The sequence below is a fragment of the Pinus tabuliformis genome, chromosome 1_1 (assembly GCF_031772625.1).
Source record: "Pinus tabuliformis cultivar Carrire ecotype Pingquan chromosome 1_1, CPIR1, whole genome shotgun sequence".
Lineage (NCBI taxonomy): Eukaryota > Viridiplantae > Streptophyta > Pinopsida > Pinales > Pinaceae > Pinus > Pinus tabuliformis.
The window spans coordinates 409781677-409808353 of NC_142297.1; the positions used below are offsets into that span (position 1 = coordinate 409781677).

Below are 26677 nucleotides of genomic sequence, written 5' to 3' on the forward strand. Positions count from 1 at the left end.
GAACCTGGGTCCAAGCTCTGATACCATGTGGAGGTTTTCCATTACACCAAAACCCACAGGTGTTGGTAATCATTACAAACCAGTAACTAGGATCTCCAGGGTGGAAATTACAGATTCTATAGAGGTGTCGTGATTCTTCCAACACAAAATAAATAGAAACTATTTATCATAGTTTTTACTTGCTCTCATAATTTTTACTTACTTTTACTTGCTCTTATAATTTTTACTTACTTTGAGAGTAAATAAAAAATAATTAGATTTCTCCATCTAAGAGATGATATTCCAGCATTATTTAGCAAAGATAAAAAAAATGATGGTAGACGTCACTCCTAGTATCTGATATAGCTGTGTACTCCGATAGAGCCATTTATTTCGTATCTTATATAGCTGTGTACTCCGATAGATGGTACATAGTTTGATGTTGGTGAAAGAAAAAAAGGAGGAATAGATAACGATGTGCATATCTCCATATCCTCATCATAAGGATTTGATTTTTTTTGTCCTAGCCCGATAGTATTATATATATATAGGGGCATTCACAATAATTACCCTGTGACGTGTTTATCTTTCAGATGAATTCCTCTCCGACTGACTTTTCCGACCGCTAAATTATCGATTGCATTATTTTTAGCTTGGCATCTGTAATAGATTCCCTTCAAAGCTTATTCATTTTGAGTGACAGTTGATATTGGTTTATGTTACATGCCAAGATCTGTAATTAGGCCGACAAGCCTTCTTTTGAATCAGTTAATCGTCTACACTTTTGTTCTATGTTCGACACTTGGAAAACCATTTATAAAACATACTTTTGTTCTCTGTTTGACATTTGGCAAACAATTTATAAAACACCTATGTGATTGGGCTTTAGACACGCCATTGGGCTTTGCTTCATCCGTCAGCTCTCCTCTTCATCACCTGGCGGCAACCGCTGCTGCAACACCGTCTCCACCATTTCCACGGATTGTTTTGTTTAAACTATCCCTGCTATCTACATCTACTGCTGGTGGTAATGGCCGGAACACAGGCTACCCAGAAGCAGAGAGTACGTGACCCATGTCATATTTATTACTAAACAAATGTGGGTTTTGCCAGTCTGAGCTCTCAAAAGTCCTTAAAACAAGGCCATCCTTTGGTCGTACAAGGTCCACTCATACTGCCCGACAAGCGGTTCAGTTCCTGAGAGATTTAGGGTTTACAGAAGACCAGGTAAAAAAATTATTACGAGAGATCCATCTATACGTATCTATGTATTCCAGTCGCCAAATGGAAGAGGAGCACTGCAATCGCAATGAATTAGTTATAGTAATAATGAAAGTAATGCATTGTACGACAAACTCAATGAAATCCAATTAATCCTTGGTGAAAATTGTGAAATTGGGTAGCTTTCGGTGAAAACTCGCTGACCAGGTCGAAGAGCTAGGGTTTTCAGGCATATGCAGGTGTTGAACTCCATGGAAGGGCGCAAAGGATGGAGCTCCACTCCCTCCTACAGGCAGGAAGTGGCTAGCCGAGGTAAGAAACCAATAGAAAGTGTCAGAGGTCCTTTAGGTGAAGGGATAAGGAACACAGAAGAGGAGCAAGAATTAAACAAGTCAAGGGAGAATAAAAGCAATAAAGAAAATGAGGAAGAAGACAAGGAACAGGGAGTGAACAACAAAGCACAAAAGGGGCCATGTAAACCCAAAGCTGAGGTCACACCCAGGGTAGTTTTAAATGATATTGCTCTGCAGGCGCACAGGGAGCACATGTCGACATATGCTATCATTTGCAAATTCATGGGATTATGGCCCATTGAAAAGGCTTTACAGACATGGATTAAATAAAACTGGAAGCCAAAAGGAAGCATTGACCTACATCTTGGATCAAACGGTTTCTTCATTGTGGTCTTTACAAATATTGAGGATAAAGACAGGGTGTTTGAAGGAGGGCCCTACTTCTATGCAACAGCAGGCCTCTACATGCGACCGTGGATGATGAATTTTGTCCTGGAGCAATAAACTTTCACTTTGGTCCCGGTCTGGGTAAGACTCTACTCTCTACCTCTTGATTACTGGCAAACGGAATCATTATCTGCCATAGGAAACAAATTAGGGCATTTTGTCAAAGCTTCTGAGGCCACCAAAAGGGGAAAGTACACTTCCTTCGCACGAATATGTGTGGAGATGGATCTCTCTAGAGCTCTACCAAATGAGGTCATCTTGGAAGTATTTGATGAAGAATGGGTGCAAACAGTAGACTATGAACATATTCCTTTCAGATGTCGGAGGTGCCATGAGCATGGGCACCTATTTAGAGACTACCCTCTCAGTAAAATAGAGAACAGAAGTAAAGCGACCACAATGAAAGATACTGAAGGCTTTCACAAAGTGGTACATAGAGGAAAAGGGGGCAAGAGGGGGCCAAAGCAACATCAAACAGAAGGGCATCAGGCTAATCTGAATAGGTTCCAAGTACTCGAAGAAGAAGAAGAGATAACAAAAGTAGATCAGGTAATGGAAGGAAGCCCAGTGGAGAAGGAGAAAGAAGAAGACAGAGTACAAACACAGGATATTAACAAACAGAAAGAGACTATGTTGAGCGATGCAGAACTGGAGATGGACCAAGAAATGACCTAGAGTGAGATGGAAATGGAGGATCATGAACTGCAGGAGATTCTTGACAGGGAACACCTAGATCTGGAAGGGTTCTTGAAACAGGGGACCATGAGTGGGGTAGATTCATTACCGCAAGAAGAGTTCAATAGAGTACAACAGTTGTTCCTATGGAAAACTCAGGCTAAAGGGCTAGAAAGGAAAAGAAAAAATGAAAGGCAGGGAAACGAAGGTGTGAAAACTATGAAAATCACACCTGGATTAGCACCCAGAAACCCAGGAAAGAAAAGAGGCAGGAAAAAGCAGAACGAGTTATTGATGGAATGTGGAAAGCTAATGATAGATTTAGGTAAGATGAAAGATCTAACCAGCTACTCCTTTACGAATCTTTAATAATGAAGTTCACATATTGGAATATCAGAGGTTTAGGTAGTAAAAGAAAACAAATAATACTTAGTAATAGAATGAAACAAGAAGCTCCAGATATGATCTTTATCCAGGAAACTAAATGTTCCATTCAAAAAATAAAAGAAGTTCACAGCAAATGGCTCAATAGGTTTGAGTTTCTAGAAGTCAAAGCAGATAACACAGCAGGGGGCATACTCACTCTTTGGAACCCCCAAAAGATTGGCATAATAGATGTTGAGGCATCTAGAAATTATTTATCAGTGGTTATTCAGCCGGTGGGAGATAGGGAGACCTATCTGGTCACGAATGTTTATGGCCCTCAAAGAATGGATGATAAACTCAGGTTTCTATATTATCTTATGGAGCTTAGAGACAGACATGTAGATGTACCATGGATCTTGTGTGGGGACTTCAACATGATCAAATCACTTTCAAAGAAAAAAGGGGGAACCAGAACTTTAAGCAGAGACTCTTCAGCATTTCAAACTTTTATAGATAATATGAAGCTTGTTGATACTGACATGAGTAATGGTCTCTTTACTTGGAACAATAAAAGAGGAGGAGAGTCTCAAGTAGCCTCAAAGTTAGACAGATTCATAATCTCAGAGGACCTTATGCTCACCAACAAGGAAATGATAGCGAGAATTCTCCCCTTTGGAGGCTCGGACCATTGGCCTATTCAACTTGAGGTTCAGGGCATTAGTACCCCCAAGAACAAACCTTTCAGATTTGAGAATATCTGGCTCACCCACCCAGACTTCATCAACAACATTACAAAATGGTGGATAAAAGATCTGCCTATTCAGGGTACAAGAATGTTCTAGCTACACAAAAGACTAAAGCACATCAAGCTCAGACTTAAAGATTGGAACAAGAATGAATTTGGCAATATTTTTGCAATGAAAAATGCTGTTAAAGATAAAATGAAGGAACTCAATCAAACCCTTATCACAGATGGCTTTGATAAAGTTAGAAATGATCAAGTCACCAAACACCATCAAGACTAGGAGAATTTATGTAAACAAGATGAAATATTTTGGAGACAAAAATCCAGAGTTCAATGGCTAAAAGAAGGGGAGCGTAACACTAGATTTTTCCACAAATCAACCATAGCGAACAAATCTCATAATAGGATCTCTTTGATCAAGGACGAGGGAGGTCATCTTCTTAATTCCCATGAAGATATAGAAGATGTGTTAGTTCAGCACTTTCATGGGATAGCACAGGAAACCATTTCAGACAGAGAGCATTTTATCAGGGATTTAACAGGGCATATTCCTAGACTAGTTACTAGAGAGGATAATTTCAATCTCAATAGGCCAGTGACAGAAGAGGAGGTTAGTGAGGTCATCAAAGAAATGCAGAATGGTAAAGCGCCAGGCCCTGATGGTTTCAATGTGGATTTCTTTAAAGCTTGTTGGAATATTGTTAAACAGGATATTTTGAACATAGTGGAAGATTCCAGGTTGAATAGAACTATTTTGAAGGTGCTCAATACTTCCTTCATCTCCCTGATCCCCAAACAGGACAATGCTCAGACTCCAGACAGGTTTAGACCCATAGCCTTGTGCAATGTGATATATAAGATAATATCCAAGGTTGTTGCTAACAGACTCAAACCACTTCTTCCTACTCTAGTTTCTGTGGAGCAATCTAGTTATGTGGAGGGCAGACAAATTCTCAATAACATCATTCAAGCGCATGAGGTGGTGCACTCATTGACAAGTAATTGGAAGGTGGGTATGATTATGCAATTGGATCTAGCCAAAGCTTATGATAAGTTAAATTGGACCTATATAAGGAGGGTCCTTATTGCTTTTGGGTTTGATCATAACAGGGTAAGATGGGTCATGGCCCTGGTAACTTCTTCCAAATTTTCAATTCTGGTTAATGGTTCTCCTTCCAAGATTTTTACTCCTTCCAAAGGCCTTAGGCAGGGTGATCCACTCTCTCCCATTCTCTTCATCCCCATGATGGAAGGACTTGGTCGGTCTATCAAGCATGCGAAAGAAGTTGGTAAGATCAAAGGCATCCAACTTTCAGAGACTGGTCATGCTTTGACCCATCAACAATTTGTTGATGATACTATGCTGCAGGGAATCCCCATGGTCAAAGAAGCTCTAGCGTACAAACATATCCTGTCTGACTTTGCCATGGCTACAGGTTTGGAAGTTAATCTCTCCAAATCTAAGATTTTTTTCTTTAATACCAATATTGCTATTCAGAAAAATATCTCCAGAATTCTAGGCTTTCAAAGGGATGTCCTTCCCTCCAAATATTTGGGAGTTCCTCTTACTGATAAACCTTTGCACAAGAGCATTTGGGAGTCGGTGATTAATAAGATGCAGGATAAAATCAGGAAATGGACCTTTAGATCTTTAAACTTGGCTGGTCGGTTAGTGCTAACAAAAGTTGTTCTCCAATCAATCCCCGTCTTCATGCTATCACCCCTTCCAGCTCCAAAAGGAGTTTTGCAACTTTTTAGAACCATTCAAAGAGACTTTCTTTGGGGTAAGGGGGAGGAAAGAAATAAATGGGCCTTGGTAGCCTGGGAGAAGATTTTCAAACCTAAAAAACATGGGGGTCTTGGACTGGATGATCTGGAAGCACTAAGTAAAGTTTTAGGGGCGAAATTATGGTGGCGTTGGGTAAAAGACCCAAAGGCGCAGTGGGCTAGTATCTGGAAAGAAAAATATGCCAACACTTGGCAAGAAAATGATCACATAAGGATGTTTGGCATCATAAAGGGCTCACACATATGGAATAAGGCCTGGGGGAATAGAGGATTAGTATAGAAAAACAGCTTCTGGGAGATCAGAGATGGTGATCTTGCATTGTTTTGGGAGGACAAATGGCAACAAGAACCTACATTGTTAAGAGAGGACCTTCTGGACCTCAAGAAAGAAACAGATACCAAAGGGTTATTTAAGGTAAAATATTTTTGGGATCAAACCAATAGTGAAGGAAAATGGAGAACCTGGAAGAATATGGATCACAGGGAAGACAGCCCACTGAAAGCCAAAGTAGAGGCTCTTCTGAAAATGTTGGAACAAAGGAAAATATTAGTGACAAGGGGGCATGACCAACTTAGATGTGGCAAAAATAATGCAGGCACCTTCAATCTTAAGGAGGAAAAACGTATACTCCTTGAGCTGGATTCCAATGTACCGGACAACATTTGGCAGAACATATGGAGACATCAAGGCTTGACGAAGATTAAACTCTTCATGTGGTTGGTTCATCATAAGAAAATTCTGACTTGGGATAACATTCAGAAGAGGGGTGTTCTGGGCCCTTCCAGATGCTAGCTCTGTGAAGCCCAAGAGGAAACAATGGAGCACCTTCTCAATAATTGCATTTTCACCTCTTGGTTGTGGGATACTTTTGCCACTATTTTCCAGCAGACAGATAGAGACAAAGGAAGCATTATCAATACCCTAAACAATTGGAGACAGAAATTCTTTGATTATGAACTTCTAGGCTCAACCTGGGCTTTAACGCCAAGCTTCATAATATGGATTGTCTGGAAAGAAAGGAACAATAGAATCTTTAAGAATGAAAAAGTTCCTCCCAACGCCTTTTTGAGCAAATCTTAAGACAACTTAAGGAGACAGTAAGTACCATTGTGTGAATTTCCCCTAAGAATCCACCCTTAGAAGCTGAAACGCAGATACTTCTTAAGTTGGGTATGCAGGGGCGTATTCCATAGGGCCTAGATAGGAAGGTTTTGAAACTGGATACTAAGCAGGATTATTGGCATCCTCCCCCTCAGGGTTTTTTGAAATACAACATTGATGGGGCTTCCAAAGATAACCTGGGTATCACTGGCTTTGGAGGGGTGTTAAGAGATGAAAACGATAGTCTCCTTTTCATTTTCCATTTCCATTTGGGAAGAGCCACTAACAATATGGCAGAATTAATGGCTCTTGAGCAATGTTTAGAATTCCTGAAGCAGGATAATCTCTAGAATGTTATTGTTGAAGCTGATTTGGAGTTACTCATAAACTCAGTCAAGAGAATCAGCTGTGGCATGGAGCTGGAAAATTTCTCAAAGAAATGGAGGCCACTCCAGGTCTTTCAAAGGATTCAGCTTCATCTCCGAGGCTTACGTACAATCAGTTTTAACCATGTGCGAAGGACAACAAATAAATTGGCGGACATCTTGGTCAGTCAAGGAGTGCTCTGTACCAAAAGCAGGGTCGTGCTGAGTTGGCCTGAGGAGCCTCTGAATAGATTAAAGGCACAATGTCATGACTAGGCGGATGAGGACATAATGGTGTTTCAAAACAAAGACACAGAGGCAGGGTCTAGTTGATTTGGATTCTTTATGCACCGAAGTAAGAACATTCTAGGGATGCAGGTCACTGTTGGCCTCCCCAACCCTCGACAGTACGAACACATACATTTTAGATGGAGTTTGCTGAGCAGACACTGTTCTGCGGATGGTCGACCGAACAGATGGATTTTCATATTACACTGGTTCATGCGCCCGTGGAGATGGGATGATGCGTGGGGCCAGAAGTCCGGCTTTCCCGGTAGCCTTAAAACCCCCGTTTTCCTTTCTGTGGTAGAAATACCGCTCGCAGGGTGGTTTATCGTCCATCGCATGCCCTTCACGCGGGAAGCGGTTTTGCGGAGTTGGGAGTGATTCCACTCACCAAGCAACACGTGGCATAGGAAGGGGAAGGAATACCGCCCTCATCGTGCGGTAATTATCGGTGCGTTAGGCTTGTGCGATATGCTCCTCGACCGTCAGATCATGCAAGACGGATCTACGGTCAGGAACAAGCGAGCAAGTTGGTGGGTCTAGGATGGTTATTGCGTGGTTAATCGTTGGGCTACTAGGTATTGCAATATTATCCTTCATTGTTGGATCTGGCAAGGAGGATCAACGGTTAAGGAAAATGGGGCTAATCTGGGGAAGAATATCTTCCGGGCTTGTTTCGAGTCATGGTGGGAATCGGTGGCTTTCACACGCTCTACATGCTCGAGGGTTATCCCCCCATTCGGACTCGAAATCCTTTTAGTTTGGTCCCTAATTCCTCATCGGGTTTGATTCTAAATTTTAATTGTTTGATTGTTTCCGGCCCGATTTGAGCCTCGTCCGTCCGATCTCTGAGGGGAGATCGAACGGTCTCGGCTTTGTCTATATTTTGTGGATATTGTAGTTTTTTTTTAGGGACCGTGGCTCAGTGTTTAAGCCTTTAGCTCAGTGCCCTCGGCAGTAAGCGGATGTTTTTCTTTGGCCCAAAGTTCCTTTGGGATTGTTGTATTTTATGTAAGTTGTTTTTAGATTTAATGAAATAGAAGGTATGACTCTTGCTTCAAAAAAAAAAAAAGTAATGCATTGTACTGGATTTCTTTTTGTGAGTTTTAATGGTTATATGCACCACGGAAAATCCTCTGTGCACTGGCTCAAGGTGGTTTTTGTAAAACTTCATACACCTCCAGATTTATTTGGTTCAGGACCAAAAAATATTTGTTCTATGATGCCGTTAAAATAATTGTTGTCGTGTCAGGTAAAATTACACTAACACTCTTATTTATGTGGTGTGTTATCCCTGGGTTCCAATTTTTGTCTCTGTTCGACCTGCATGACCTGCAATGCGAGCGGCCCTCGTCACAGAGCAAATTTCAGTTGTCATCGAGCAAATTTCAGCCGGCTTGGCTTGAATCTGTTTCTTCATGCTCCTGCTTTGAAGAGTTGGAAATCCTCCATATTTGGCAGTTTTGCGAGGCAGGTCAGTGTGATTCAAACCCGCTCCTCATTTTACAAAAGATTTGCATTTTCAAGTGTTAATGTTATTGTATTTTATCACTTTGATTGTCATGTTGTGTAAACCTGTTGTGAGACTGTCATGCTGCACTTGAAACCAATACATCTTGTTATGTGCATTTGCAACTAACAGTAGTGGATTCTATTTGCACATTCCCCAAATTACAAATTACAATATTTTTGTTGTGTTTGCTTGCTGCCCACCTGAATTTGTTCCACTTTACACACCCGTTGTTTCATGTTGCCCAGTGCATGCCCTGCTGCACCTGGCTTTGTTCCCCTACATGGTGTGTGCTGCTGCAGTCTTTCACTGTCTGCTATTTTACCTCTGAAACTAAGAATGTAAAGGCCAGCTTGATGACAAGTGTCTCCTTTGAGCTACATCCTTTGAATGATATCCTTCACTCTCTTGCGAAGAATACAACTAACTAATTTCAATATATGAATGCCTCTATTTTTTTCTGGTAATGCAGTTCCATAAAATGCATCTCATCCTGTCTTAAAAGTTAAACAAATCTTAACTTATATCTACTTAAGACTATACCATCTTTGACTTTTTCCTCAAATACAGCTGCATCTGAGATTAATCGTCCTTAAATGACCATTTGAAACACCCAATACACCCTCATCAGAGAAACCACCTGAATCCAATTTTATTGGTAACATACATAGCACTAAAATTGACTTCTCGCATAGGCTAACAGATATGCATGATATGCATGAGAAACACTGTCCCTTTGGGGACTATACCATGTACTTATCCTCCTAAAAAGAATGAGAATATACAATCTATTGAGAGAAACAGAACAGACTGGCACCTATGTTTTATGTAGTCCTAGCCTCCTGGGATGTTGGTACAAATGTTCCAATATATCCAAATCCCATCACGAAGAATGCTGCAACTTGCATATAAAGGTAGATATAAAAGTGATTTTATCATAAGATGCACAGAAGAAAGGAGAGCATGTAAAGAAAGGAGAAATGGAGACAATTGCCCTAAAATCGGAGTTGGCAATGGAAACATAAACATTGCTGACAACTTGGCAGGAATGCTGGAGAGTGAAACAGAACATTGGTGCAGTAGAGGCATCAATGGGTGTTGTAAAGAGATATGACTGTTCAGGATTTGATGGCCACCCTTATTGGCAACAATGTCTTTGTCAGGTTTGCTTTCCCTTCCTTACTGCCCATTTAATTTTGTGATTCGTGAATACTGGTTCTATATATCTGCAAGTCTCCTTTTGCTTTATTTTCCAGCTTTTTCTTCTTCTACAATTTCTGTAACATACAAGCATTACTTGTTATTAACGGTAACATAAAAGCATATTTGTTCTTGAAATATTTTTCCAATTTACCAGAGATCAATTTCAGGCAAGTAGATAATATATTTTAGGGAAATGGTTAAATAGTGATGCATAAAATGTTAATGCAAGTCAATAATAATGAAGAGTTATGTTTGGAAGAATGATTTCATAAAGGTGAGCTATTATTAGGAAATTAGGAGGTGAAAGCAGAGCAAATTTTACTGGTTCAAATCAAGAGGAATCTTTGAAAAACTGTTAATAAATATTTTTTCCTGTACAATGTGGTTTGTGAGCAGGTTTTAGTCTCAACTTAAAATTAACTAAATTTAGAGAGCAGTCTTTTGGATTAATCACATAGTAAGGATTGGATCGGCGTTTCGAACCAACTAAATTTGTTACATTTCCTTCTAAATTGTCTGCTAATTCTGGTAGCTTTTATGTCACAGGAGATTGAAATTGTTTTGACTGCACATCCAACACAAATAAATAGACGGACATTGCAATACAAGCACCTGCAAATTGCGGTAAGTTCTTGTGACTTGGATTTTAACATCCAACTATTCCTTTAAAATCCATTTTGAGGTCCATGAAATTTTCCATGATGATATTTACAAGCACATTTATGAGGACTAAGAGATGTTCTCCTGCATTATGTTTTTGAAAGTACAATGTCGTTTGATACTGATAAGGTATCAAAATTGCTTCTCTGATTTTCATACTCAAAATGTTTGTTACTGATGATAGTAATTTTCTCATGTTCCTGAGTACTGGATTTTTCTTTATCCTTTACTTCACACATTTTCATGGATTATTTTTCTCAATTCAGTTGTTTTTAATCTCTTCTTCATTGGTATTTTCATTTTCGTGAAACATCTTTTCTAAAGGAAATGCCCTAGAGAGTATATGTATCTCAATCCATTTGTTTTTTTATCACCTCTACATTGGTATTTTTATATGCCTGATTATCTTTTCTGTGGGAAATGCCCCAAAGGGAAATTGGTGGTTGAACTAAGTTGCTCATTTTTTACCACAGTTAGATGTCTGCAATAATGGTATTTTTATATGCCTGATTATCTTTTCTGCAGGAAATGCCCCAAAGGGAAATTAGCGGTTGAACTAAGTTGTTCATTTCTTACCACAATTAGATGTCTGCAATAGTTATGATCTGTAAAATGGAAACAATCTTTCCTACAAAATCTGTGGTGTTTGTGAACATTTTTTATGAAGTTACCCTCTTCTCCATTTAGACTGTCTTTTCTATTTTGCAGCATCTGTTGGAATATAATAATCGAGCAGACCTGGGCCATGAAGAGCGGGAATTGTTGATTGAATATTTGGTAACAATTTGCTTCTGCTCACCCCCTATTTTGTTGGTTATGTAGATATGTCATATAGGACATGTAGCTTCTCTTATTCTACATATGTTTCGAGCAATTTATTTAATTAATTGGATTTCTGTGCAGAGGAGAGAGGTTACTTCCTTATGGCAGACAGATGAATTGAGACGTCATAAGCCCACACCTGTGGATGAAGCTCGAGCTGGTGAGCGTCAAGGAGACTGTCAGATAGTTTGTTCTTTCATGAATATTAATTGACTTACCTTTCCGCAGGTTTGCACATTGTGGAACAGTCTCTTTGAAAGTTGTGCCTCATTATCTACGTAGAGTTAGACCTGCCTTAAAAAAGGTTGATTTCTCTGGTATTGAACAAATTAGATTGATTCTTCAGATGGAAGCTATCATATTTAATTTGCATGTCGTGTAAATTATTGAAAAACTGTAAATAATTTTTTGCTTTGCATGCAGTGTAAATTATTGAAAAACTGTTAATAATTTTTTGCTATTGTATGTTCTTATATCTGTGGGTGAGGCTCTGTTTTCGTTTTGAGGGACTTTAGCTCCATTTTGTTAGCATTCTTGGCTGCAAGTCTTATCTACATCGTTGTTGTGGGTGGTTTGTGTGTTTCTACGTGACATGTCAGTGCTTGGATTTTCCCATAGTTCTCTAAACTCATTCCATTTTGAACTATTTCAAACTCTGATATTCTTGCATTAAATGTATTTCTTTTCACTTACTTATTTTCGTTGCATACATCAATGTATTTTTTAACAAAAATCATGTTTGGCATATACATTTTCGCAACCTGTTACAATTGTTGGTTTATGTGAGTTTTTAAGTTATCTCATCTATTTATACTTTACAGTAAGGTACTAATATTTCCATCTCATTCATGATCTGAAACAAATTCTTGCCATGTTAACAAATCTTGGTCAGCATAAATATGAAACAAATGAATTCTGGCCATGAATCCAAATATGAATTTATTTTCAGTAGGTTTTATGTTCGACTAATGAAAATCCCAAAAAAAAATTGTAAAAAAGGTTGTGAAGTTAATATTTCTTGGTGAGCTCATTTGAGTGAGTCAATGATTTAACAAAAAAATTGTAAAAAAAGTTGTCAAGTTAATAATTCTTGGTGAGCTCATTTGAGTGAGTTAATGACTTAACAAAAATAGTAAATAGCTTGTCTGGTTAACAAATATAGCTCAAATATGAATCTATTTTAAGTGGGTTATTTTGCTTTACAATGAAACTGCCAAAAATATAGCTTTAGTGGATGTTGATGAAGAGGAAATCCAAGTTTATCTCAAGTACGATGCAGAGGAAATCCAAATTTATTTCAATTAATTTGACATCAGTTTCATACCAACTACGATCTATTTTTTAATCTTCATAACTACGATCTTCTTTTTTAATCTTCATCATATGAAGATGGACTCAGGGACCTACACATAATGCTGATGTGGTTGGAATATTATATAAATTTTTGAAAATATCATTCAATTTGAAAGGCATGTGTAATTTAGCTACCAAAGTTGTAACAATAATAGTTTAGCTACTAGAGTTGTAACAGTTGTAGTTGTAAGTCAACCAGGGACAAGGCTTACAAAAGAAGGTGGCACCAAGATAGCGAAAATCTTTCACATTATTTGTTTTTCAATAACCATATTATAAATAATCATATTATAGATAGGTGTACAGATAAATATTCAATCAAATCATATTTCAAGTATTTGAAAATGCCAATTATACTAAATTTTCATAAAAAGACCATTGGTTGGGATGTAGGATCTATTTATAGAAAGGACATAATAGCTCATTACTCAATAATAATAAAATAATAAAATTTTCAGCGGGCCAATTATCTAAATTTTCATAAAAAGACATTGGTTGGGATGTAGGATGTATTTACAGAAAGGACATAATAGCTCATTACATAATAATAATAAAATAATAAAATTTTCAGCTGAGTTAATATTCAATTTCCCATGTGTATGCATCCACATTACAGGTATCTACATCGTATCGGGTTAAGGAAATGCATTTTTTTTGGTAACTTGGTTAAGGAAATTCATTTTTTTTGGTAACTTCAACTATACATAAGGTAAAAAATTAAATATATTTTACAATGCATTCAATCATATCTTCTTCTCAAGAGGCTGTGTGCCTTGCTCATAAAGAAAAGAATCTTGCCCAAGATTCTTCCAGAGGAAGAGATAGTCGAAGAGGAAGAGGAAGATATTTCAGAGGTAGGGGGGTCAAACACTCTCAAGGAGAAAAGTTAAATTTTCACTACATACGCTGCAAAAGAAATGGATCACATGATGCCTCTACATGCAAGTTACCTTGGGAGAAAATTGAGCAGCAAAGAAACCAACCCAAAGGTAAAACTCATGACTCAGACAAAGGTAAAACACCTGAATCCGCTCATTATGTTGTGGCACAATGTAATATTGGAGTAAATGAAAACTTATTTAATGCTTCACTTGCTTCTTGGAAAAATGATTGGTTGCTTGATTAAGGAGCAACTTGCCACATGACTCATAGAAAAGATTATTTTGAAGAATTTACTGACAATGTTGATGGAGTAGTATACTTTGCAGACCAATCAAAACTCAAGCCATCAGGGCTTGGCACAATCAGGCTTAAATTTCCTGGTCTTCCAGACTTTCTTCTGCATCATGTTCTATATCTCCCACAGCTGAAGAGAAACTTGTTGTCCTTAGTCCACATCCGCCAGCAAGGTCACTCCATTCATATGTTTGATGGCAAGATTGAGGTGAGAAAAGAATCTAACCACTCACTTGTCATGAGGGGAATAGAAGAAGAAAGGCTTCTCAAGCTGCAAGGTACCTTTGCTTGTGCACAACATTTCTCATACAATTCTCATTATGAAGAAGGTACACTCCCATCAAGTTTATTATGGCGTGCTAGATTTGGACATTTGAACTATGATAGCCTCCGCTTGTTGAAGAAAAATGGTGTTACTGGTTTGCCTACAATTCATAGAAAACTTAAGCAATGTGATGCTTGCATTCTGGGAAAGCATAGCAAACAGTCTTTTCATGATTCACATTCAAGAGCACATAGAAAACTTGAACTCATTCATTCAGATTTATGTAGTCCAATACCTGTTCCTTTTGCAAATGGAAACAAATATATGATGACATTTATTGATGAGTACACCAGAATGTGTTGGGTTTATTTATTGAAGAAAAAATCTTATGCTTTCCAAACATTCAAGAACTTTCATAAATGGATTGAAAATGATGCACAATCTCATGTTGGCTCTATTCGCACTGATAATGGAAAAGAATACACTCCAAATGAATTTGAAATCTATCTTCGCCAACATGGGATCAAACATCAAACAACTGTGCCTTATAATCCCCAACAGAACGGTGTAGCTGAAAGAATGAATAGCACAATCTTAAATATGGTGCGCTCCATGATGTTTTTCAAAAATGTAAAATTGATGTTTTGGGCTGATGCAGTTCTATGTGTTGTATATATAAAGAATAGATGTCCATGTAATGCTATCAGAAACAAGACTCCCTATGAAATGTGGTATGGGCACATTCCTTCGGTAAAGCATCTCAAGGTCTTTGGTTCCACCTGTTATGCCTTGATACCAAAGGTACATAGAAACAAACTTGGTGCAAGAAGTCGTAAGTGTATCTTCCTGGGGTATTCAAACACCTCCCAAGCATACCATCTCTATGATGAATTCAATAAAAAGTTTGTTGTATCTAGAGATGTAATCTTTTTTGAAACATCCAACACTGACAATGTTGTTGAGCGACAACTTGATCGCTTGAATAAATTCGCAAATGCAAAATCATTTCAAGAATTTGATAATCAGATTCCACATCTTGAAGCGGGGATTCTTATACCAGATCAACTTGTGGAATCTTCTTCTGAAGCACTCTCTCCCCCACATGAAACTCCAACAACGGATGATACTTTAAGTGATGTGACTGATAGAATTGGGAGACTCAATCTTGATTCAGTCCCAACTCAATCAACGGAGTAGCCTGGACCATCTGAGAAAGGTCCTCCAAAGTGGCTGACAAAGACACTTGAAAGTGTTCATCCTGATGAGGTTGGAAAGACAGGAACTAGAAATTCAAACCGGAAAAATGGAGGTGACATAGATGACTCTAATTCACCTGTTGATATGGATGTTTCTTATGATTGTGAATTGAATTTGTCTACAGATTTCGAACCAATTTCCTTCAAAGAAGCCGCTTCTCATGATGAATGGAAAGAAGCGATGCAAAAGGAGTATGATGCCCTGATAAAGAATGGCACTTGGAAGCTGGTTGATCCTCCATTAGGAACCAAACCAATTGGCTACAAGTGGGTCTTCAAGAACAAGTATAAAGTTGATGGTTCACTTGACAAGCACAAAGCTAGGCTTGTGGCAAAAGGTTTTGCAGAGAAGGAAGGGGTCGATTATGAGGAGACTTTTGCCCCCACAGCAAAATGGGCTACCATCCGGACACTCTTTGCCTTAGCAGCTCAGAACGGTTGGAAGGTCCATCAAATGGATGTAAAAACTGCTTTCCTGAATGGAGATCTAAAAGAGTGTTTTTATGTCCCAGTCTGAAGGATTTGTTGTGAAAGGACATGAACATAAAGTATGAAAACTTGTGAAATCCTTGTATGGCATCAAACAAGCACCGTGAGCCTGCTATGAAAAACTAACTCAGCATCTTCTGAAACTCAATTTCAAACATTATGATCTTGATGATGCAACTTTATTTGTCAAGAAAGTTGGCAAAATAGTGGTATATCTTGTGGTATATGTAGATGATCTTTTGATGACAGGGAACAATGAAAGCTACATTGCATCCATAAAGAAGGAATTGAAGAAAGGTTTTGAAATGACTAATTTGGGCTATGTCCATTACTATTTTGGTATTGAAGTAACACAACATCCGAAGTCCATATTCATTTCTCAAAAGAAGTATATTGGAGATTTGTTGAACATGTTTGGCATGACAGAATGCAATCCTCTTACTACTCCAATGGAACAAAACATAAAGCTCGCATCCATTGAAGGAAAATAATTTGAGGATGCAACTAAGTATAGACAGCTCGTAGGAAGTCTCAACTACCTAACTACTACCAGAGTAGACATTTCATTTGCTGTTGGAATCCTCTCCAAGTTTATGCAAAAGCATTGTGAGGGACATTGGTCTACAGCAAAAAGAGTTCTAAGGTACTTGAAGGGAACTCAAGACTTTGGAATCAAGTATACACAGGTGGACGACTTCAGCTTGATTGGATACTCTGATTCAGACTTCGATGGAGACAAAGAAACTGGGGTATCTACTTCAGGTTATGCTATGAGTCTTGGATCAGGAGCTGTCTCCTGGAGATCACGCAAACAATCAGTTCCAGCAGATTCCACAACAGAGGTAGAATATGTGGCAGCAGCTGAGGCAATAAAAGAAATTGTGTGGCTCAGGAAAATTCTTGAAGATTTGCAGGTAAAACAAGTACAATTGACTCCACTCATGATTGACAATACCTCGGCAATAAAGTTGGCCAAGAACCCAAAGTTCCATGATCAAACGAAGCACATCAATACTAAATATCATCTGATTCGACATCATGTTGAGGCCAAAACAATCCATCTCCGCCATTTTTCCACTAATGAGTAAATTGCAGACATCTTCACCAAAGCAATTGGAAGAGAAAAGCTTGAAAGATTCAGAACGATGCTTGGAATCACCAACATCCCTTCAGATTAAGGGGGGAAATGTTGACGCCTAATCATCAGGATTGGGTGAATAACTAAAATTGATGTAAATATATAATAGAAAATATGAATAGTCACCGGGAGATGAAATAAATAGTCTCTCTCATATATATAATAAAGACCAACCTGAATGAATATCAATGAATTGTTTTGAGGAGTTACCTCCTGGTCTGACAATACCTAGTAGTGCCTTAACAATACCAAATAATGTCTATTGATACATTCCACTTAAACAAACCTATCCGCATCTCTTTGCACCTTTCGGGGAAATTTCTAGTATATTCTCTTCCAAACTTATTCATTTTGAGTGACAACTGATATTCTCTTCAAAACTTATTCATTTTGAGTGACAACTGATATCGGTTTATGTTACAGGCCAAGATCTGTAATATATTATTCCCTTCTAAGCTTATTCACTGAGTGACAATTGATGTCGGTTTATGTTACATGCCAAGATCTGTAATATATTATTCCCTTCTAAGCTTATTCTTTTTGAGTGACAGCTATGTCAACTAGACGTCGACATACTGTGAGAGCATTGCACAGCCTCCCTCCACGTTTTAGGTTGAACGCTACCGCCATACTAAGTAATATCCTCATACATCTTCAAGTATCTTCACACATCTTCAATGAATTGAATTGAATTCAATTGCCTGCCATTTTCGTTTGGAATTTCGTCGGGCACCACGAAATCAGCTGGTAATCATGGTTTCATCCACATTGACTCGTGTTTCCGTGGGGTGCCTGAAGAATGCTCCATTTACACAAGCGTGTGCAGACATCCTGTACCCCGTCTCCCATGATATGCCTTCAGTACCACGTCACCAGCCATTTCATCTCCGGCATCTCCGGTTGCTACCAAATATCTTGATTACATTGCTATCAACCATATTCTGCAGATCCATGACTTCGTCTAAACATGATTTCTTCATATAAGAATATGATGTCTGCATGATTTCTTCATATAAGAATCTGAGGTCTGCGAGCTACTCAAAATATAACTTTTTATTTAGTATAAAATTTTGATTTGAATTTGGCAATTATGATTATATTTTGTGTAAAATTTTCATTTGAATGTTGCAATTATGATTATATTTTGTCTAAAATTTTGATTTGAATTTGTTAACTATGATTATAAAATTTTGATTCGAATTTGATAATTATGATTATAATAAATTTTGATTTGAATTTGTTAACTATGATTATAAAATTATGATTATAAAATTTTGATTCGAATTTGATAATTATGATTATAATTTTGATTTGAATTTGTTAACTATCATTATAATTTTGATTTGAATTTGTTAATTATGATTATAAAATTTTGATTCGAATTTGATAATTATGATTATAATTTTGATTTGAATTTGTTAACTATCATTATAATTTTGATTTGAATTTGTTAATTATGATTATAAAATTTTGATTCGAATTTGATAACTATGATTATAATTTTTTATTCGAATTTGGAAACTATGATTATAATATAGATTATAAAATTTTGATTCGAATTTGATAACTATGATTATAATTAACTATGATTATAATTTTTGATTCAAAATTTTGATTCGAATTAGATAACTATAATTATAACTATAACTTTGGATTCGAATTTGGGAACTATGATTATAACATAAATTCTGATTCGAACTTAGTAACTATAATTTATTAACATAATTTTAAACTAAAAAATAAGTTATTAAATTTGATTCGAATTTGGGAACTAGGATTATAACATAAATTCTGATTCGAACTTAGTAACTATAATTTATTAACATAATTTTAAACTAAAAAATAAGTTATTAAATTCTGATTCTAATTTAGTAAATTAGATTAGTACAAAAATTATGATTCGAATTTGGGAACTATCATTATAACATTAATTTTAAACTAAAAAATAAGTTATTAAATTCTGATTCTAATTTAGTAAATTAGATTAGTACAAAAATTATGATTCGAATTTCGGAACTATCATTATAACATAAATTCTGATTCGAACTTAGTAACTATAATTTATTAACATAATTTTAAACTAAAAAATAAGTTATTAAATTCTGATTCTAATTTAGTAAATTAGATTAGTACAAAAATTTTGATTACCACAAAAATTTTGATTACCACAAAAATTTTGATTCGAACTTGGTAAGTATGATTATGTTTAGTATGATTACCACAAAAATTTTGATTCGAACTTGGTAAGTATGATTATGTTTAGTATGATTATGTTTAGAATTATGATTTTTATTCGAACTTGGTAAGTATGATTATGTTTAGAATATTGATTTTTGTTCGAACTCTTACGTTTAGAATAATGTTTTTTATTCGAACTTGGTAAGTATGATTATGTTTAGAATATTGATTTTTAATCGAACTCTTACGTTTAGAATAACGATTTTTATTTCACTTGGTAAGTATGATTATGTTTACAATAATGATTATGGATAATAATGGGTAACTATGATTATGAATCATAATGATTCGAATTTAGTAACCTAAATTCTATGATTACTGCAAAAAATTGTGTGATTTAAACTTGACAAGTATGATTATAAAAAAAAAAAAAAAAAACTAAAGCTTCTGATTCAAATTTGATAATTATGATTACCACAAAAATTCTGTTCTGATACGAACTTGGTAACTATGATTACCACAAAGAAAAGAAAACTAAAACTTCGATGCTTCGATGCTGAGCTTCATCTAAACTATATATGTGAAGTTCATGTAGCTTCAGACATGAATACACAGAGAAAATGAACCAGAAGCCATACTTTTCTGAATATATTAAGGGAGAAGCCAATGCAGCATATATTAAGGGAGAAGCCAATGCAGCAGACCCAACAATAAAAGACACAGAGAAACATTTCCCTAAAGTGCAGAAGCATTACTTCACAAAGAAATTATTACCATAAAAGCTTTTATAACATAATGAGCTCTCCCATTAATAATCAGAATCAGAAATTGGTAACCCAATGGCTTTGCCATAAAAACAAGAATGTGATATTGGGAACTGCCCTGTCTAACCCAGTATGTTAGGAGACACCCCAATAAATTTAATTTGAAAAAATAGAAAATAGAAAACCGCTAAAACTGTGTTTTCGACAAAGCTCTTCCATAAATAAGAAAAAAATGTTTTTTATTTGTAATTAATAACTGGACTGTCTGCATATGGCGTTGCTATCATCCACAACTATATGTCGGCGTTACCGTTAACATTCTTCATCTGACATTGTTCTCTCGAAATTTTGGTTCGTCATCCTTTACTTTTGTTTTAATAACTTCTCGCACGATATTGTCGACCAATCGCCCCTCGTCGCTGAAAAAAGAAATATTCACAAAGGAATTACCAGTAAGAAACGCTTACCTAGATAAATTGTGATATACCACTCGTTCCAACAAATTGAAAGAAAAGGGTGGTGGAAGTCTCACCCATCATATGTCTCGAGGTTCAAACTCTCTCTGCCTGTAACTTCCATTAGAGCCTTTTTCCATTTTTCAATACTGTCGGACTCGTATCGCACCTTCTCTTGATGAGTTTCATGGTCAAATATTTTTTGCTCTTCGAGGATGCGCAGGGCGTCAGCATACACTCCATTTCTTCCGTCCACAGCATTCCACCACATGTCCGTAGGGTTCACATGGTAAAAGACCGGGATAATGATCGACCCAGATTCCATCATAAGTAGAAGCTCATCCAGACACCATTCTGATTGTGCATAGCCTGCAGAGAAAATGACAATATGAATAGAGGCGACGTTAATGGCGTTTTCTATCACGGAATTTATGTGGCTTCCCTTCTGCATCTCCTCCTTGTCAAAAAAGACTTGCAGCTGGTGATCACGGAGACGATAGTACAGGTGGCTGGCCAGAGTGTTCTTAACATCCGTGCCACGATGACTCAGGAAAACATCATAGTGGATGGGTGTTTTCTGTTCTTCAATACTGCGCACACGTTTAATTCTCAACACATGTTTAACCACATCATGCACCAGCCGTCCCTCGTCACTGAAAATTTTCACCACAAATATTTTCGTTACAGGAATGTACTCAATACAATGAAACGACAAATGTAAAGCAGAATGGGTTTTTATACTTTATTACCAAGAACGAATAGTTTAATTAGTATGTTTTTAAAAGTTAAAATTTAAGTTAGTGCGAAGGATGAGGCGTGTATTTTTTTATTTGTTTTGCAGGGGTTAAATCTATTTATATGTTTAAATTTTATTTTCTTAAATTTCTGCTAAATAAACAATTTTATAAATATACAACTATTTAAAATTATTTAAAATTTATATATAATTTTTTTAAAAATAATAAAAAAAATTTAAAAAATTAATAATAAAAAAATTAATATAGATAAACCTTTATTGTAAATTTTAAGTAAAATATTTTTTTATAAATTTTAAAGATAGAAATAAAAAATTATTAAAAAAATTAACATATAATTAATAATTGGTACTTTAAAATATTAATTTTATACAAAAGTAGAAATTTTCTTATAATTAAAATATTTTAAAATGGTGTATTGTTGAGTGAGGAGTAGTGTATTTAGCTTACATACATATATATAGAGAAAGAAATAATTATATGTAATTATTTTCATGTTCAACATGGAATTTACATATGATATGTATATAATTGATAAGAAAATGAACACTATAAGATCATAATTAATTATTATAAGTTTTATAGTGAAATTAGGATTTGGTTTGTAATCTCTTAACACTAATTCACTACATTCAAAACTTCATCAATTAAATTCGCCAATAATTCCATCAATAATCGTCCCCAAGCTCATAATCCATAATCATCATCATTAACCTTAGCTCTCTACCAGAGCCTACAGATAATTCTATAATGTGGGTTTTCAACCTTAACTTCAAATTTACAATAAATGATTTTTAGGCAACATATAATTATAATTTACATAATAAGGGTTTGTACATATTGTTATTGCACCCAAATTAAGGTTCATATTAAACTATATATTTATTCAAGAATAATTTAGCAATCAAACATAGCTAAGGACATAAATATATAGATGCATTAATGCATGCAATTGTTCACACCATTAGATTAGTGTTTCCTCATAAAAATTCATATGTCACAATAGCAAAGCACATGAATACATGAAATTATACACAAGTTCACAAAATAATGGAAAATGGACAAGGTACCAATCCAACAACCATGTTGTTCCATGGCCCCTGGCACCCTCTACGGTAACTGCCAAGGTGTCAACCCAATAGACATGTTGCTCCACGACTCTAGGCACATTCCAAGTCATAGCTGGTTTGGCTCACTGGTCAATCCAAAACCCAAGTGGCACACCCTTCTCGAGGATGGACAATCCCTCCACTATGGTCATATGCCAAGGCTCACCATCTAGTAACCAAAAGTCTAGTCACTTCTAGAACCCAAGTGGCACATCCTTCTCCGAGACCCTTTGGTTCCTCCGCAATGCCCACCTTGTAGGGTTCACTGACTAGTTCCTCTGGACTGAAGTCTAGAACCATCCTCATCATCCTAATGATAATAATAGGTTATCCTCTGCCCCTTTACAAAGGATATATATATATATATATATATATATCTATATATCTATATATATATATATATATATACACACACACACACACACTCAAGTTTGGAAAATTTTAGGGGCTAATATTCACAGGTGGGCTAATCTTCCATGATTTTTCCAAAAAAAAGATTTGCCAAATTCCATTTTTTTTTAAAATGATTCGCTTAGATCTTACAATTAAGATTATGTTACCTTAAAAGTCATCAACAATATATAGAGACTATATATAAAATCATTATAAATTTGAATAATTTTACAAATGCATCAATAAACCTTTTATAGTTTTCATATTAGGGACTAGTGAGATTCATCAATGTTTTTAAACATCAAGGTAATTTTCCATCCTTAAAATTTTCCCTATGTAACTCAACATGGATACCTTCTACCATGTTGCACATACTGAGGCCATGTGGGTCCCGAGGTGTTTTCAACACTAACATTTGTCACCAAGGTTGTTTCCATGTGTCTGTGGAGTTGTATGCCCTCCATACTCTTACAATAGAGTGGACTCCATGGCTATTCTTTTTATTATTTTTAAAATATATAAATTTCAATGTATTTGCAACTCAAGCCCACTGACCACTTAACTGACATTGGCACATATGCTTAGGCATGCTAACCCCAAGATGTTTATCATATCTATATAGGCACACAAGCCACATATCAAAATACATATGCACGCAGACCTGCGATATACATCCATCTTAGCAGCCTAATAATAAGTACATCTATTTACATCATAAATGGGTGGGGGTTTTATATTCCTCCCCCACTTATTTTATGCACTATCTTGAGTGCATCTTATGACCATAAGTTGAACCAGCGACGACAAATCATTTTCTTCATGCATTGCTTCATCTTGTCGCATCCTCTATGCTTATAGTGTCATCTGGACATCAATAGATCCTTGCCCCATTCCGATGACCATACAATATTTGCACAATAAACCTCATTACCAAGTAGAGGACTTCCTGAAAAATTTCCACAAACAAAATCTATCCCTTGTTATTATTATTTGCATTTTTGATTGCCCATGCTCTTGTTGGTTCATATCTTGTAGTCTTTTCATTCCATCATTATTGTCCCACAACTCACTCTCCAAAGCTTCTATCTTCTCAAGGTGTTCTTAATTGTTGTCGTCTCTCATGTCTCTGTGTGTCTTGATATGTGCTTTAAGATGTTGTATATCCAATTCCTTTTTGTGCCTATCTACCAATGTTTTCCTTTATTGGTACACTAGAATGGAAAAGTTCATGCTTTGTTTCTCACGCAATTCAAACAATTTAAATTGTTTCTATTTATTTTGATTCTACACTTCATTCGCTCTTTAGAAGCCTTCTAATTTTCTAAAGCTCAATTTTGACGAGGCTTCCAAAGGTAACCCAAACATGGCAAACTATGGAAGTACCTTAAGCAATCATTTGATCTTCCCTATATACATTTATTCAAGCTTTATGTCATATAGTAGTAACAATATAATAGAATCTAAAACCCTTGAAGAGGGACTATTGATTCCCACACCTAGGGCTACGCCAAACTTGTGATGGAGGATGATTCTCTACTCATTATAAACATGATTCACAATTTACATGGCTCACAGATAAACACAATCTTTTGTAGTTGGAGACTTGAAATCCTAATCATATGATTAACATTGCTCCTTCCTTCCATTCTAGTGATCATCCTATTTAGAAATAAAATTTTATATAAGTTAGCCAAATCGAGATGCATCTCATCACGTTCCCACATCTCCTCATGGCAATTCTTTGAAGAATCTCCTCTCAAACAAGAATGTTGGACCATTGATAATTATGACAAATCTGTGTGACCAACCTCTTTCTACTTTTTATCTATTCCTTGGTGCCATTTTCTTTGTATCTCTCAATATGCCTATATAGTTTTAATTTTTTATATCAACAAGTAAAAAATTATCTTCTACTCTTTTGAAAAGGTGGATATTTTGAGTTTGGTAAGTGAAAGAGCAACCTAAAACACCATCACTAAATATGTACTTCATGTTTTCAGGCAATACAAAACATTAACCCATGGGGAGGGGTTGAAAATAAAAACCACTTTTTAAGAAATTCAACTATCTTAAAATAAATCCAAGCTTCACAAAACCTCATCCAATCCTAATAATAACATTTCATTAGTGTGTACATCGTTATTCCATCCAATAAAAAAAACTAACCCCACCTAATCTCAACCTACTTATCAAACTAATATGATCTAATCTAATTTCATACTCTTTCAACCAACCCAAAAAAAAACTTTTAACTGACACTAATCCATGAGATTTCTCGGGATATCCAGCGGACTTACCCACCATAGGCTGACCGGACTTTTAACTGACACTAATCCATGAGATTTCTCGGGATATCCAGCGGACTTACCCACCATAGGCTGACCGCTCGAAACCGCATCTCACTGAGGCATGAAAAAGAGCCCTACTCCATTCTGTAATTTTATTGGAGTCGTATTGGCTTCTATTTTGACAAACTTGAGGGTCGAATATTTTCTCCTCTTCCAGCCTGCGCAGGTCTTCACAATACTGTATTCCACTTTTTATTGTTGTCCACCGGATCGTGTGGAGCACAGAAGTATGAATTACAAGGCAGCGAAGGTCCGAAGGCCTCACGTGGTAGAAAATCGGAATAACTGGTGCCCCAGACTTGAGCATGATCAGGAGCTCATTTAAACAGGATCTTGACTTCGCATAATCTTTAGAAAAAATTGCTATGTTCACGGAGCCTGTTTCGATAGTGCCGATTGGCAGTCCATGGGAAATGAGGGTGCTGGACAGGTGACTGGCAAACGTCTTTCCCACATCAGGCCAATGATGATTTATGAATACAATCTGGTTATCGTTGTCAGCATGATGAACGTATGCCGACGGTATGGCATTGGTCGAAAATTGTAGTCTGAAGATACACACAGAAATGAAAACGGCTGGAAGAAGTCCAGGAGAGCTTGAGAATAAACGACGAACCTCCATTTTTTCTCTATATCCTTGTCTGGAAGATTTCAGATAGGATTACAGTTTTCCAGGTATATAGTTTTAGAAACGGAGAATCCCACGCTGTTAGAGTGTCACGCTGTTTTATGCAGTAGACCTTACCCTTCCAACGGATGTTTTCTCATAATTTTATATATATATTAAATTGTAATAGAAAAGAAAAAATAATCATAACTAATTTAAAATAAATATAGATTCTCTCCATAAAATTAAATATTTATCATTAATCTATTAATTATTAATAAGTAAATTAAAATGTTCTAATTCTTATTACAAAATATACACTAATATTAATTATTGGATTTGAAATCATTTTAAATTTCCATGCACCAAAGGTGCTTTACAACCCATTATAAGATATAAATAAATAAATACAAAATAAATAATTTTATTTTATATCTAGATATATATCTGATAATATTTTAAGTAGTTCAACCATTCCTCCATTACCGGTGATAATTCATGCCACTTCGAATGATCATTCAGAAAATCATAGATTTGATAGCCATCTCGGTAATGTGATTCCCATAGCCAGTTGGCACGAACATATTAATTCTATGGTTGTGGGTATACTCCTTCAAGTCAGGTCCTTGTACGAGTTCTCCTTCGTCATTCGCGAAGCAATCATGGTGGTTCATTGTGAGCATTCAACAAGGTGGTGTATGGGCTACGTCATGGCCAACCGACCCGCTTCCCTCATTCTATTTACAAGCGTGGAATGTTTAAAAAAACACATCTTTAGACTCTGCAACGTCCATGTCTTCCCTTCGCCATCCCTGCATTCCTACTGATTTCCCTTCATTCGTTGGCGGGTCCCTTTGCTAGTCTGCACTACGACATGACAAGGCGGTGAATGAACATTGTTGTGATCTTCTACACCTTCCCCTCTCCTCC

General features: G+C 36.3%; 1 protein-coding gene across 1 annotated transcript; it reads right to left on the reverse strand.

Moving 5' to 3' along the window:
• Positions 1 to 20402: 20402 nt before the first annotated feature.
• LOC149213425 (uncharacterized) lies at positions 20403 to 25762 on the reverse strand. The gene is made up of 3 exons (XM_089389025.1): positions 25161 to 25762; positions 20613 to 21188; positions 20403 to 20499 (listed from the first exon to the last, which is right to left on the reverse strand). The coding sequence occupies exons 1-3, from the start codon at positions 25760 to 25762 to the stop codon at positions 20403 to 20405; spliced, it is 1275 nt and encodes a 424-aa protein (XP_089245151.1).
• Between the last annotated feature and the right edge of the window lie 915 nt (positions 25763 to 26677).